Source organism: Vulpes vulpes, chromosome 8, assembly GCF_048418805.1.
Source record: "Vulpes vulpes isolate BD-2025 chromosome 8, VulVul3, whole genome shotgun sequence".
In the NCBI taxonomy this organism is placed as follows: Eukaryota; Metazoa; Chordata; class Mammalia; order Carnivora; family Canidae; genus Vulpes; species Vulpes vulpes.
In genome coordinates this window covers 98919179-98934713 of record NC_132787.1, presented here as the reverse complement: position 1 = coordinate 98934713, position 15535 = coordinate 98919179, and the positions used below count along the sequence as shown (strand labels likewise).

The window sequence follows — 15535 nt, the reverse complement described above, 5'->3', positions numbered from 1 at the left end:
ATGCCCTCAGCTGAAGGCAGATGCTCAACCACTGAGCCACGGAGATGTCCGTATTATCCCCTTTTTAGATAGGATGACTTGCCCAACGTCATAAACTATTAAGAATTCTAAAGGGGGCCCCTAGGTGACCCAGCAGTTTAAGCATTTGACTTCCGCTCAGGTCAGAATCTCAGGGTGGCTCCTTCCTGCTCAGCCGAGAATCTGCTTGTTCCTCTGCCTCTTCCTCCACTTATGCTTTCTTTCTTTCTTTCTTTCTTTCTTTCTTTCTTTCTTTCTTTCTTTCTTTCTTTCTTTTTCTTTCTTTCTTTCTCTCTCTCTCTCTCTCAAGTAAATAAAATCTTTAAAAAAGGAATTCAAAAGGACAAAAGTATTATGAGCTGGTGTAGAAATTCATTCATTAATTCCATATTTTATGGATACTCACAAAGGGCAGGTACTTGTAAGTTCTTGGGATCTATTAGTAGGTGGAGAGGAAACAATCTTGCCTTCAAGGAACTTGCATTCATTATAGCAAGATATTTATGGTGTTTGAGAAGGTGGTGAGTTCTACGGGGGAAAAAAGAAATCAGAGCAAGATATTGAAGTTGGAAAGCATATGGTTGGAGAGTGGTAATTAAAGAATATAGCTGAGCTTGTGATATTTTTAGTGTATTTAGAACCATGGCTTGTAATAAGATAATTTAATCCAGTCACATATGTTTTGTGAATTGATACATTTAGTCTCCCTTCTGTATTGTATGCTTTGATTTTTAATGTTTCCTTGATGCCTCCTTTTTTCCTTACTTTTTGTTAAGTAATCCATTTTATTGTTATGTTACTTCTCTGTATAGTGTTTTGAAAAGTATTATTCTACTGATGGCTACCTTTACATTATGTATGTTCTCCATTTCTTCACCAATCTCAAGCAGAGAAAATAAGTTCCATAAGGCAGGATCTTATACATGTTTTCTTCTATATTCTATCTCTGAGCTTAACACATGGTAGTATTAAGATATAGCTGTTTTTTGAGTGAATAAATTAAGAGTAGGTATTAACTACACAATCCTAATTCTATTCTGGGGCCAAAGATAGACTCTAGAGGGAGAAATAAAAATTATAAAGTGAATGCAGAGAAAAGTAGGAAAGAATTCTTCAGGGAGTGCCTCTATCCCAGTCCTGACACTAATTTTGGTCCTTAAAAAACTTACCCATTATCTTTGCACCTCATTTTTCACTTGAAAAATAAGGGAAGTGGATTAAAGCAATGCTTTGCTACCTTTTTATGAATTACAGATCCTTTTGAGAAAACCTATAAAGGTTATCACTCTTCTCCATAAAAGCATTATACGCGTATATCATGAAAAATAATAAGTTGACATGTTTTATGAGATCATGTAAAGCCTTTAATGTATGTTTTGTAATATAATATGAAAACATCAATGAAATATTTTATAACAAGTAAAGGTAATTAGATCATTCACACATACACACAAACCCTCTCCATACTTCATAATAAATAAAGCTCAAAACTCCCAATCTCGGAGAAAGCATTTAACGAAAGTAACAGACAAAAGATTTATAAATTTTGTGGAATGTTTTGAAATATTAAAGTCCAGCATCTTCTTTTAAGTTCTCAAACATTTATTTCAGATAGGGATGAAGTTGTTTAAGCTTAGCTTTTCTTGACAAACCAATTCTGATTGGTCGACTGCATGTCTTAAGAGGTAGTACTCTTGAAATCCCATGTGAAAAATTACTACCTAAAATACAAGACAATAAAAGTACATGAGGAATAAAAATTACTTGTGGTTTCTAAGCTTAAAAAGTTTTACTTACTTATCATCATCTAGCAACATTTACTGAGTCACTGAGTGCTTTAACTGAATTAGTTTACTTAATCCTTTACTTAATCTCCATTTTTAAAATATGAAAACCTCAGCACATAAAAAGTTAAGTGACTTACCCACATAAAATAGCAACTAAATAAAATCAGCATTCCAGTCAGGCAGTCTGACTTAACAACAATAACAAAACTAGACAGTTAGCTTGATGTTGTAGCTTTAAAAACCAAATTATTTTACTATTAGAAGCTAAACAGTAAGCTATCCTGTTAATGATTTAATTTGGCTTCTAATAAAGATTATTATAAATAATAGTGTACAAATGTATTTCATCTATTATGAATAAAGGGAGAGCTCTGATTTTGAAATGTTTATTTAACATCATATTATCATACTCAACAAAGTTCAAAACATTTCATGGACAACAATGGGTTGACCAGACACATTAGATTAAATATTCTTGACACAGAAATTCCTCTAATTTTCAGAATGCATTTAAAAAAATAGTGAGGTCCAAATGTAAAGCTAAAAATGTATCAAGCTTTAAGCCAGCTTTAAGGAATTAGTATGAACCTTAATATAATAGCACATTTGAATAAAATGGTGTATTCAACCTAATAATAATTCTAACAAAAGATAAACAGCATAATTTCTACTAAGCTGAACCAATCTGTGTGTTTACCTATGTAAATATTAATGAAATAAAATACAAAGTTTAACTATATATAAATAGGGAGAAAACAACTTACCAGAAAAGTAGCTATAAATCAGTTTATGATACTTTTTCAACATTAAAAGGATAAAGTGAATTAGAAAAATAAGAGAAAAAGCATATTACAAATTTTTTCAGTTTTTAAAGAAAAAGGGATTGTCCAAATAAAACAATATTGTTGGATCCTTTCTGATACACTAGATTTGTTCACAAATTAGATAATTTCAGCAATTTATGCTAAGTGGACTTCTTCATTATGAGATTATTATTTCAGAACAAAGCCATGATTAGTCTATTTGATTAATTTTTCAAAGAATAGCTTTCCTCTTTCATGGTCCAATATGACGGATACTTCTGGTAATTTTGCAATGCATAGGAAATCACCAAACCAATTTGTATCAACAACAGGCCTTTGCAAAGCATATGCCCTTAAACAGACACCTAGTTGTGGCTTTGAGGACATGCTTCTTCATCTCCTTGGATTTTCTACCTCTTGTAAATAAGTTGTGATCCCTTTTCTTATTATTGTACACCAGATTGATTCATTACTTTGTATTACTTAACAATTCTAAACATTCAAGCACACTGCCAGAAATTATTCATTTTAAAAATCAGTGTTATGTTAACTAATTGATCTTAAAATAAGTTTAAAAATCAGTTTTAAAAAGTCATAAAAGAAAAAAAAAGTCATAAAAGGATGCCTGGGTGGCTCAGTGATTGAGCATCTGCCTTCAGCTCAGAGTATAATCTCTGGGTCCTGGGATGAGTCCTATGTGGGGCTCCCTGCATGGAGCCTGCTCCTCCCTCTGCCTGTGTCTCTACCTCTCTTTCTCTCTCTCTCTCTAAGAATAAGTAAATAAAATCTAAAAAAAAAAAAAAAAAAAAAAAAACCACACACACACACACAGAGAAAGGAGAAAGGAGAAAGAAAAAGAACCAGGATGCACTGGAGACATTACTGGTAGACATTTAAATGGAGGCATCATGGTAAGTTTGTAGGTATCAAAAACATTTCAGCACCACTGGGGAACCAGCCCTTTCCCAATCCTTTAAAACCACCTGGCATGAGCAGGCATCCACTCCACCCAGGCAGAAATAGTCCATGTTTACTAGCCGCACTCCCCACCATTTCCCAACTTTTCCCTCACAATATGAATTTTCCCAAGTCTCAGGAAAATCACTCCATTTTTTACACACTTTGAAAGCAAATCCAAGATGACTGTCCTAACACAGTACTAAATAATTCTGGCTATTGTATTATTTTTCATACTTCATGATGAGGCTCTTTTCCTAGTGAAGGTACAATAGTTATTATGGGTTCAGATATTCCCAACAAATATAACATTTCTGTTCCAATTTCTGCACATACTTCAATTTTCCTCATATAGCCATTTCACTACCACAATTGTGACCATGATGACAATATGAGTACGTGATCCCTAATGTTCTTCCCTTCTCTTTCAAAATACATTCCTAAACCCGATCTCTTCCTTTCTGTTTGTCCTAGAAGAAACAACCCATATCCTTTACAGACTTTGCTTGAGTATCAGAGAGTGTTGTTCTCTCAATCCTTCCCTTTATTCAGGGGAGAAGAAACTACCTAGGGGCTTTTGGTCTTCCAAGGAATGGGATTAATATTAATTAAGATAAATACATTTTTTTAAAAAATCTTTAAAAAATTTTTAAATATCTAAATGATAATAATTTTTTAAGATTTTATTTATTTATTCATGAGAGACAGAGAGAGAGAGGAGGAGACATAGGCAGAGAGAGAAGCAGGCTCCCTGAAGGGACCCAGAGGCAGGACTCAATCCCAGGATCCAGGGATCACAACCTGAGCTGAAGGCAGACGCTCAACCACTGAGCTACTCAGGTGCCCCTAAATGATAATAATTTTTAATTACTAAATAAAATATCCATATAGAGAGCCCCATAATATTTAAAGACTAGAGAATATAGATAAATAAATATGTAATTGGGAGTAACATCTCATCAGTGATAATCTATCTTAGATAAATGTCTTTTTTGGTTTTGCCAGTTAATGTTACACACATTAGATGTGTATATTAGACACACACAATACCTGTCTTCATCACAAAGTTGCTGCAATGCATCACTGCAAATATTGAAACAGTTTTGTAGAGCACGCTCCCCAGGAATATTCTAAATGGCATTTTAATTTTTAGCTGATTTTTAACTATCAGAATTTGCATCGGTAACCTATTAATGGTTACAGAAGTGCTACATCTTTGTATTTATATTCTAGCAACCTGAGTATACTCTCCTCATGCTAAAAATACAAAATGCAATAATCATCTCAGAAGGTATTCTAGAAAATAACCAAAAATCTTACCTCCCTTCAGCAAATAATTAAATTTTTCCTCAAGTTCATCGGAGAAAAAAGCAGACCTTTTAGGTGAAGGTTTCTCGCAGTCTGAAAATAAAAATCAATACGTTACAGCAAAACGCAACTTTTACATAAAATGTTAACACCATCAACAAATTACTGTCTCAAAAATGTTTCCTCCTATTGGCTTCTCATATTGAGATGCATGAAGCAGGAATCATCAAGGCTCCTTTTAAAAATTTCATCACTTGTGACCTTCTACTTCAGGATATTATTTAATGTTTGAACAGCCTTTCATAGGAAAATAATGTGCATCAGTAAATATTGTCTTACTCTTTACTCCTCGCTCCTTTGTTCACAAAATTATATTATTGGCCTATCCAGAAACAAAAGCAGCAATTTTTTTATCATGAGAAAAAAAAAACATTTTATTTTATTTAAAGACTTTATTCACTTATTCATGAGAGACACACAGAGAGAGGCAGAGACACAGGCAGAGGGAGAAGCAGGCTCCTTGCAGGGAGTCCTATGTGGGACTCGAACCCAGGACCCCGGGACCGTGACCTGAGCCAAAGGCAGATGCTCAACCACTGAGCCACCCAGGAGTCCCAAGAAAAAAACATTTAAAACTAATTTCATACCTTCCTTGGAAATGGGATAAAGCAATTCTTCGTCCAATGTTCTTGGACGGCTGTATTCATTCGGAACTTCCTGTTCTCCGTGATCCGGTGCTCTTTCCCATTTAAATGAACTTTGGTGTCTCTTAAGAGTATTAGGAAATGTTATACTATCACAGAGCAAAGAAGACTCACATATTTTGTTGACTGTAACCGTTGGCAAATCTTTTTTTATCTCCACTTTTACCTCCTTAATATCGTTATTTTCTCTAAAGTAAATCTCTTGCCCATTGTGTGTTCCTACAGCGCTTAGATTTTTGCTTTCCTGACTGATTTCATGAAACATATGAAGTTCTGCAAGTACTAAATCAAATTTACTCTTCATCTCAAAATCGTTTGCTATTGTCAGAGCTTCTGTTGATAAACACTCAGCATTTAAGTCCTGAAAACATTCATTGTTCCCTAGACTCAAATCAGTTTCAAATTGATGAATAACACATTCTGAAGAGTCATTCTTTGGATGAAAGTGCTTTGAATTAGCTAACTCACTTTCTTGCAAAACACCCTCATCTTCATTTCTATCAGCTTCATTATTTTGATGAACATATTTAGTTTCTTCCGCATTCACTTTTTTACTCATTAGTGAAACTGGTTGCACAGAAAACGTGCCATCCATTGAGTAAAAATTATTTTTCTCTTCCTTTTCTACCTTAGCGTCTTTGTTAACTTCAACACTGTTTGTTAAACTTTGTGCCGTTTCATTTGCTTCTGCCTTCAAAATTGAGTCATGTTTTTTTTCTTTGGTTTCACTTTGCAAGCTCCCAAAATTTAGCAATTCAATTACACTCCTAGGATTGGTTTGTTCACTATGTTTTACGTTGTGGTTTGTTGGTATGGCCTGTTGCCTAGTGTTGAAGAAATCTTCAAATAGGCACTTAAAATTAAAGTTACTTATCTTATTACGCTCCAGTTTTCTTTCAATATGTAAGTTTTGATTGTACATATTTATTTTATAAAATTTTTCATTAGTATATCTGTGGCTGTTCCGTTTAAATATAGAACTAGACTTAAGTGTTTCAACAGTATTAGGACTACGGTGAGCCCAATTTTCATCATTTGTGAAATGTTCAGGACAATTCATAGTCTCATAAATTTCTTTTGTCAAAGAAATTTCATCCCCGTCATCAAAATCCATTGAAAGAGGAATTTTTTTGTATGTTTCAAAAGTTGGAAAAGGTTTGTTTTTAGTTGTCAGACTGAAAGAATTTATGGTTTTTTTCTTACATTCTTCAAAAATTTGATCACTTTTAAATAACTTTCTTTTTTCTAATATAGGTTTCATATCTCCTAATTGTCTTGAAAAAGTTGAAATCCTTCCTAGATTTACAGTATGATTTTCCTCTAGAATATTTTTTGAATAATGCAAAGGCATTATCGACTTGGCAATGCATTTCTCCTCTAATTTAGAACCATTTTCAATTCTTTTTAAAGAGTCAAAGCTATTAAGCAAAGAAGCTATGTTGGTTTTCAATATACTATTTAGAGGTTTTGAGACACTGGTTTGCAAATGTATGCTTAACATATTCTTTCTATTGACATTCATAATCTTAGTTATTAGATTTTGAAGACTAATTTGTTTCTTATCTTTGAAAATTTCATACCAGGTTAAAATATTGTCACCTTTTCGATTTCCTGAAATATTTTCACGCAAATAAAAAATTGCCATAATGAGACTCTCAAAAATATTGCCTAAATGAGAGCCTTCTTGTGCCGTATAATATCTTAACTCTACCATATTATTATTTTCTCCTTCACCCTTTAACCCGAAAAAAATCATTAAAGCATTTTGGCTACCAAGTGTTCCAATCATGAGAGGCTTTAATTGTTTTTCATGTGTATATATGGCTTCTGCATGGTGATAACCTTTGCTTAAAAGATCTATTTCTAATAATTGTAGAAAATTCGATTTTTCTCCAGTTTTTTTAACATTTTCACTTTGAGTCTTGTAAGTTTCTATAATCAGACAACCTTCCCTCTTTTCCAAAATGTGTTTAACGTCATAGTCCCGGCTCTGAGATTTCTCTAATCTGGTAAACATGTCAATGTCCAAGCATGTTTCTGCTTCTTTCGAGTTTGCATTCCCTAGTATCCTAGTGATACTCTTTTCGGAGCCTGTTACATCAGATTTGACGCTACTGTGGTTATAGTAGTTGAAACTGATCAAGTCTTCTTTTCTCACACAAATATTTTGGTTGCTGAGTGACTGGTGGTTACTTTCATAGCATGCAGAAAAAATATTTTCTCCCTCGGCATCCGCAATGTTTTTACCATCCTGTAACTTTTGCTTCTTAACATCAGGTCTATTTTGGGACCAGTAAATGTTTGTGAAATCCCTAACATATGCCTCGTTTTTGTCATTCTCTTTCTTTGCAATTCCCTTTAAATAGACAGAGGACATTTTGCTATTTAAATCCGTTGGAAACTCAGGGATACTTATTGTGCTGCGATCTCTAAAATAGCTGGGTCTGGCAATTTCCATGCTGGGCTGGTTTGGAGATTTCGATCCATGTAACGTAGACGCCGAAACGTTATTTTCTTTCCCATTTGCTGGCGTAACAGTGTCGGCTCTACGCCTGCTCTTCGTGTCAGGACACGCTGACTTGATTTCCCTGCAGAAGGTGATACCCAAGAATAGGTTTTCTGTCTGTTTTACATAACCGCGGCCTTCCTGGACCCCGCCTCGCCCTCGGACTGAGAACTGTCCTCCAGCCGCGTTCTCCGCGCCTCCAGGGACAGGGCGCGCGGCGGCGGCGGACGGAGGAGGCCCGCCCTGGGCCTCGGGGCCGCGCACCCCGGCAGCCTCGCGGCCTCCGGGAGCCCCCACGCCCCGGTCTGGACTTGCTGAGGGCAGAGGCCGCACGCGGCTGCTCATCTCACACTTGCCGCCCTGGCACCTCGGCAGGTTACACACGTGCGCCCCACTGACTGGGCTCCCCGCACGCGCGTCCGTGGGGCGACCCAGGAGCACGGCAGCTGAGACAAGGGGCGCCCTGAAGGCTCCGGGCGGCGACGGCCGCACTTTTTCCGCCTCAGACAAGCGAGGTGCCGAAGGGAGCCTCCACTCCACCTCAGAGGCACTGCCGGGCCCCTCTAGACGGGGCCGCTTCCGACTGGGGGGTGGGGCATCATCAGGGTCCCCGGGAGGCGCTACGGGGGAAACAGCCTCCCCGAGCGGGGCGCCCCGCGCCGCGCAGCGCGACAGCGACATGACGGCGGGCGGAGGCCCTCTGCCCCGCGTTCTGGTGGGGGCTGGGCTTTCAGCGGGTTCCGGGCGGCTCCACCTCAGCCCCGCCCCCCGCCCCGGTCCCGCCCCCGACACGCCCCTCGAGGCTGACTTCGGCCCCGGCCTCAGGGAAAGCCCCGCCCCCGACACGCCCCCGACACGCCCCCAGCCCTCCGGCGCCGCCCCCTCGCTTCCTTAAATCCGCGAGCTCGCGTCGCTTCTCCCTCAAAGCCCGGAGCCGCCCGGAGCCTCCCGAGCCGTTACGGCGTTTATTTTTAGCGCCTCTTGCCGGTGCCGGGACTATAGCTGCTCAAAAAATATTTTCTTCCCTCTGGTAGAATTAAGGAGGAAAAGTCAGAATCTCTACGTTAGAGAACGCAGACGACTTTGTTTTTAAAATTCTAAGATTCTGTTCTCCTCAGAAGCGGCTTCGCCACAGTTGATCTGGAGCGTCTTCTCCAGAAAAGAAAAACAAAAAAAAACAAAAAACTGTGTGGTTTTTGGGAGCCCCGGACCAAATTACTCTGTGTCTGGAAAAACTTTTAAAAATGCTCTTACTCATCCCGGTGGCATTTGAAATCAGATTTCCACCTCACTAATTAAGTGCGTTTAGGGGCAAGAAGGCATTGGTTTCTAACTATCTGAATATTTCGGGGGGGTGGGGATGCGAAGTGTGGAAATAATTATCCAGATAATTATTAATAGCTCCAAAACTGAGGAAAAATCGTTTTCATGTGTGCTGTGGGGTTTCCGTCCCCAATATTGTGGAGAAAATAACTTAAAGATAAAAAGTGTATGTTTCAACTATTCCAGGTTTTATTTTTTTAAGATTTTATTTATTTATTCACGAGAGACAGAGGGATAGAGAGAGAGAGAGAAAAGCAGAGACACAAGCAGGCTCGACGCAGGGAGCCCGACGCGGGACTCGATCCCGGGTCTCCAGGGTCAGGCCCTGGGCTGAAGGCAGCGCTAAACCGCTGAGCCACCCAGGCTGCCCCTATTCCAGGTTTTTAATCATAAATAATGATACAGTTCCGACTCCTACCTAATAAATTGTGTGGATATTATTTTTCTCTTTTTTTTTTTTCTGCCTTGGGAATAATTTGTTATTTCAAGTCAGTTCTGATTTTTTTTTCAATTACATAATCCTATAAAAAAGAAAATGGTTTTCAAAATATTATTATTATTATATACATGTTTATTAAGAAACTTGTGATTACTTACTGTTCAATCATCAAAAACCTCACTCCCCCTGATGATTGTTTCAGAGTTGGTCAGGTTTATGTTCTCTGGTAAAAATTCATAAAAACCACAGTAACCTACAAGAGGAATCCTAATTTTAGAACCAAAGGGAGCATATATGGCAAGATAGGACTAGCTTACTACTTTAGGTAATGAGATGTTCATCAGCCTCTTGTCTTGTAAATACTCTTAAATACATTGTGAACTTCCAGTTCTGGCATTTGCTACTATTTTAGCTTGTAAATTCCTCCAGAGAAATATTTGCTTAAATTTGTAGAGAGCCTTGCAGTATAAGCACTTCATCCACACTAACAATGAGAACAGGGCAGTTGTTCAAATTATGCATCAGTGAGTTCTCCAAGCGCTACTTCTATGTATCTCGAATTCCATTCCCTCTTTTTTATTTTAACCTCAGGCTTTCCACAATTCTGCATTCCATACTAATGCAATCTGTTCCATGCTCGTGATCAGCCCATGAGGACCGACTTGCTTATTAATAAGCTAACTGTGCGCTAACATAATATTAGGAACTTGCTTGCTTGCTTGCTTCCTTTTTTTTTAAGTAAACTCTATCCCTAACGTGGGGCTCAAACTTACGGCCCGGAGATCAAGAGTTGCATGCTCTACCAACTGAACCAGGGAGGTACCCCAAGAACAAGCTTCCTATTCAATGCCATAGCTTTGTGATTCTAGATTGATCTGTAATTTGGTGTTTGTTTCCTCGTCTTACTAGTTTTCTAAAAACACACTCTTTTTTAGATCTCCATCACACTATTACTTAAAAACTATGGATTGTTTAAAGACTAATATATATATAGCCTGACTTTAAATATTACCAGTTTTAACATCTTTTAAGTTTAATGGTAGGACCTGATGTTTGATGAGGCAGTTTTTCTCTTATGTCTTTTAATAAATTACATAAATGATGTATAAATATGCTAAACCTAAAACTTCCAGACTGACAAGATAATATAGTTCTTAAAGACTTGATAAGAACCACTAACACAAAAACTTAAACCAAATACAGGGGTTAGAGAGGAAAATATCATCATTGTTAAAAATATTTAAAACAAGTATGGTAAATAAATAAATAAGTAAATAAATAAATAAATAAATAAAACAAATATGGTTGCAACATAAATAACTCATTTACCAAATCACTAAAAAGCACTAGGTGGGAAAATATTTTGGAAAAACCATGATGGCATGTATATCCATATGTGCAGTTAACCGTTCAGCAAAGCTTTAATGGTCATTTATAATATAAATATAATCTTAAATGATACAGTGTATGTGCAAATACTTCAAACTATAAATCATCACCTTATTCTCAGTTGTCATTAATAACATCATTATCTACACAATTTCCTAACCTAGAAACTCTTCATGTTCTTAACTTTTTCTCCTTTTCACTCTTTCTCCCAAATCCAACCCGAATGTAGACATTAACCAAATCTTGTTAATTTTACATCAAACATAACCCTGAAATTAATTCTCATTCTTTACCCATAGTATCTCAGCTTTATTCTAGGCCTTTATCATGTCTGAGAATACTGTAATAAATTAGTCTTTTCATTCATCTCCCCTCAACTTCTACCCAACACTACCATAAGGCTTTTTGTCTTAAAATATTAATCCTATTATTACTTCTGTAAGAACTTCTTTAGATTCTTTGGTACTTACAGAATAAAATACATGTTCTTCAGCTGGACATACAACATTCTTTATAGTTTATCTCCAAACTGGTTTTTCAGCTTATGTCTACTTCCAAAACACAACTTTCCTGCAGTGCTAAAGTTCTGACCTTTCCTCCAGTACATAAGGCCTTCTCACAATTTCAGCCTTGGCCATATATACTGGTCTATTTGCCTTAAGGGTAGTGGCAGGTCTTACTTTGAAATCTTCTAAAGTGATTCCAAAGTTTAGAGCCATCTTGTCTTTTTAGACACTCACAGTTTTATCTGTTCTCCCTTCTTTTTCATTTTAAAATCTTACCTTATTAATGTACTATTACATTTTCTGCATGTTTAGCCAGTCAAAAATAACCTTTTTCTTGAGCCCTCAGTGTTAGAAAACCAAGTGGGAATGTTCAGCTATTTACAACATCCATTTGATGTTCTAATAAATTTTCTGCATCTATTAAAACACTCTTTGCTGCTGAAATAAAAGCAAGAGTCTATTAGTTTTGGAATTCATGCAATCGTAAATAACAGCTCTTTTAAAAAAATAATTGTGAATTCTTTTCAATTAACCTTCCCTCAAGAAATCTTTTTAAGATTTCAAAATGGTAAAATTTCTATCATTTTTTTTCATTATACAAACTTATAATTACTTAGATTGTTTTCCCTTTTTGTATAGTTTTTCTGCTGAGATTAATCACTTTGTTTTGACTGGTTATGCAATAAGTATTTAGTTGGACATTGCAAATTCATAGAACTATCATTTACTTCAACTTTTTAAGGAATTATATATATATATGCATTAAATATGAAATACATTTAATGCGGAAACTATGCTAACCATAACCTAATTTTTTTTATCCTGAAAGAAATATCATGGTGGGTGAATAGGCTTTGGCATCAAATTGTCTATGTGTGAATCTATGCTCCACTTCTACCTATCTGTGTAATGTAAGCAAATTGCTTAACCTTTCTGAAATACAGATTCCTGTAAGTGGGAATTATAAAATAGAACTTATAGGCTGTTGTGTAAATTAAATGAAATACACCATGTAAAGCATTTAGATGACTGTTGCACATGCAAATAGATGTGCATTAAACTTTTTAAAATTACAATAGTTATTTTTAACATCACATTAACAATGTGTTGGGCTAGCTCCTACAGGTTCAAATGAACTGATTGTCAGCATCTCTTCCCAACCACATATTTTTGATATTTTATGTGGGTACTTTGGAGTAGACCATAAGGAAGTATTTATATCACTGAAATCAGCAAATACTACGAATCAGGGTTTCCTTATTTGTATCTTCCTTTCTAGAAAGCCAGTTGTTAAACAGTTACCAGTGTCATACTGAATCAAATTCTATCTTCCAATACTTTAGCTACATTACTATGTAAATCAGTTCTCACCACAGAATTGCAGCTGTAGCCAGCCAAGTAGTTTTTTATATTTTGTCTGGTTAAGGTCAAAGACAGACAATTTGAAAGACTCTATATTCATGACAGCACATATTGTAAAAACCTTATGTAAAAAAACAACCAAAAAACCCATATTAGTTTGTTTTAATCACATCAGATACTTTTTTATGAGTGGAGAATCCAGAATTTGCCACAAACAAAAAGTATCTATTTCAGTATTTTAACATTTTTTTTTAAAATTTTTATTTATTTATGATAGTCACAGAGAGAGAGAGAGGCAGAGACACAGGCAGAGGGAGAAGCAGGCTCCATGCACCGGGAGCCCGATGTGGGACTCGATCCTGGGTCTCCAGGATCGCGCCCTGGGCCAAAGGCAGGCGCCAAACCGCTGCGCCACCCAGGGATCCCTATTTCAGTATTTTAAGTTTGCTCATACTGCTATGATTTAAAAATGGAAATAGGTTTGGTTCAGGAAAAAATTATGGACCAAAAGAATGTTTCTTTCATCACTATCTAGAGCAGAGAATAGTCGCTCCTTGCTATCAATCAATAATCATTGACAGCTGACTAATGGCATAATTTTCAAAGTACTTTCAGTAGATGTTCTCATTTCAGGTGATTTAACTCTCCTTTGCTGAACATCTATTATGTCCAAGGAAGTATGCCTTATACTGAAGTAAATACTATTACATAAAATATAACCTTTGCTTCTAAAGAATGTATTCTAGCAAGAAATATGCATATAAAAGAATAATATACATGACCCACTATATAGGCTAATCAGCCTTTCACAACTTTGTCCTCACTACTTTCCAGCCTTTTCTTCACCATGCTGTTGCCCTCTCCAATGCCTCTCACACTCTGCAACACAAAACTGCTTGCAGTTTCAAGCTCATTTTGTTGTTGTTGTTGATGATGATGATGATGATTTCAGAAGACATTTAAAATTATCTATTATGCAGCAGGCACTTCATTAAGTATTAGGTATTGGAAAAGAAGCACAGTCTTTTTTTCAAGGAATTTGCAGCATAGCAGAAGAGACAGACATATAATATGAGTGTATTACAGTATATAATACAGTAAGTGCTGCAGTAGAGGGATACCCAGGCATTGAAGAGAGGGGACCAAACCTAGTCTGAAAGCTTAGGGGAGGTGCCCAGGAAGGAACAGTGCCTCCAAACTGATTCTTGAAGGATACATTCATTCATTCTATTCCTCTGAGCTTATAATTTTCTATAAAACTCCCTTTCCTGGGGTGCCTGGGTGGCTTAGTAGGTTAAGTGTCTGCCTTCAGCTCAGGTCATGATCCCGGGGTCCTGGGATTGAGCACCTTGTAGGGCTCCCTGCTCAGCGGGGAGTCTGCCTCCCTCTCTCCCTCTGCCCCTCTCCACTGCTTGTGCTCTCTGTCTCTAGAAAAAAAAAAAAAATCTTAAGAAAAAGAACAATAAAAAAATAAAAAATACCTCCCTTTCCTATCCACATAGTTATTTTTTCATACACTTTTCCATAGCATTTCAGACATCTAGTAGCAAAAAGATCAGGACTAGGATCCTGTCTTCCAAGGCAGTGACTCTAGTGGTTACCAAAGTGACCATAAAAAGAAAGAAAAGAAAAAAAGAAAAAAAAAAAAAAAAAAAAAAAAAGAAAGAAAAGAAAATACAGTGAGGAAGCTGAATTTACCCCACTTTTGGAGCACTCATCTTAAAAAGAAAAGGGGAAAGTAATTTTCTTTAGTGCATTTTAAATATTCAGTTTTTTAAAAATTAAGATACAATGGATGAATAAATGTCAAAATGGTAGATGTTTGTGTATTCCAGTAGTTTACAAAACAGGAAAGATTTGATTAGAAGTCTTTGGTGCTTAAATTATTAAAGTGACAATTACTGTGGGAAATATCAATATTATTAAACTGCCGTTTTATTGTATACAAAATAAAAGAGCTGCTCTCTCCAAAAAAAATCATATAATGGTTAGTTGTATATATACTGTCTTCTCCACTAAATTATTAACTCCTTGACACTTGGAACAGTGTGTATGACCATACATTTACTTTATGTACCTTTGTATTTCTAAAGCATATGGATCTGCCATACAATAGGCAATTTTTTTTTTTTTTAGTTTTTGGGTTCAATAAACATCAAGTGAGTAATATATAAAATAAGCACTATTAAGAAATAAATATAAGGAATTTCAAGTATCATGAAATCAGTTCTAGACAGGGTAGGCAGGAAGGCATCACAGAGGAGAGACTTGAACTGGGTCTTGAAAAATGGGATTTGGTGGCCTCAGACCAGTGGTTGAACTAGGAAACTAAAATTGACCTAAGGTCCAGAAAAATAGAGCTCTGCTTTCTCACAGACAAAGGAAGTAGAGAAACAGCTTTAGCACTAGACTGAGAGGTAGGAATAAAGATGA

The 15535-nt window shown here is 36.4% G+C and overlaps 1 protein-coding gene across 1 annotated transcript; it reads right to left on the bottom strand.

Moving 5' to 3' along the window:
- Positions 1-1359: 1359 nt before the first annotated feature.
- Positions 1360-8764, bottom strand: RAD51AP2 (RAD51 associated protein 2). Its single transcript, XM_026014958.2, has 3 exons — positions 5521-8764; positions 4886-4966; positions 1360-1739 (listed from the first exon to the last, which is right to left on the bottom strand). The coding sequence occupies exons 1-3, from the start codon at positions 8762-8764 to the stop codon at positions 1621-1623; spliced, it is 3444 nt and encodes a 1147-aa protein (XP_025870743.2). The 3' UTR covers positions 1360-1620.
- Positions 8765-15535: the final 6771 nt, after the last annotated feature.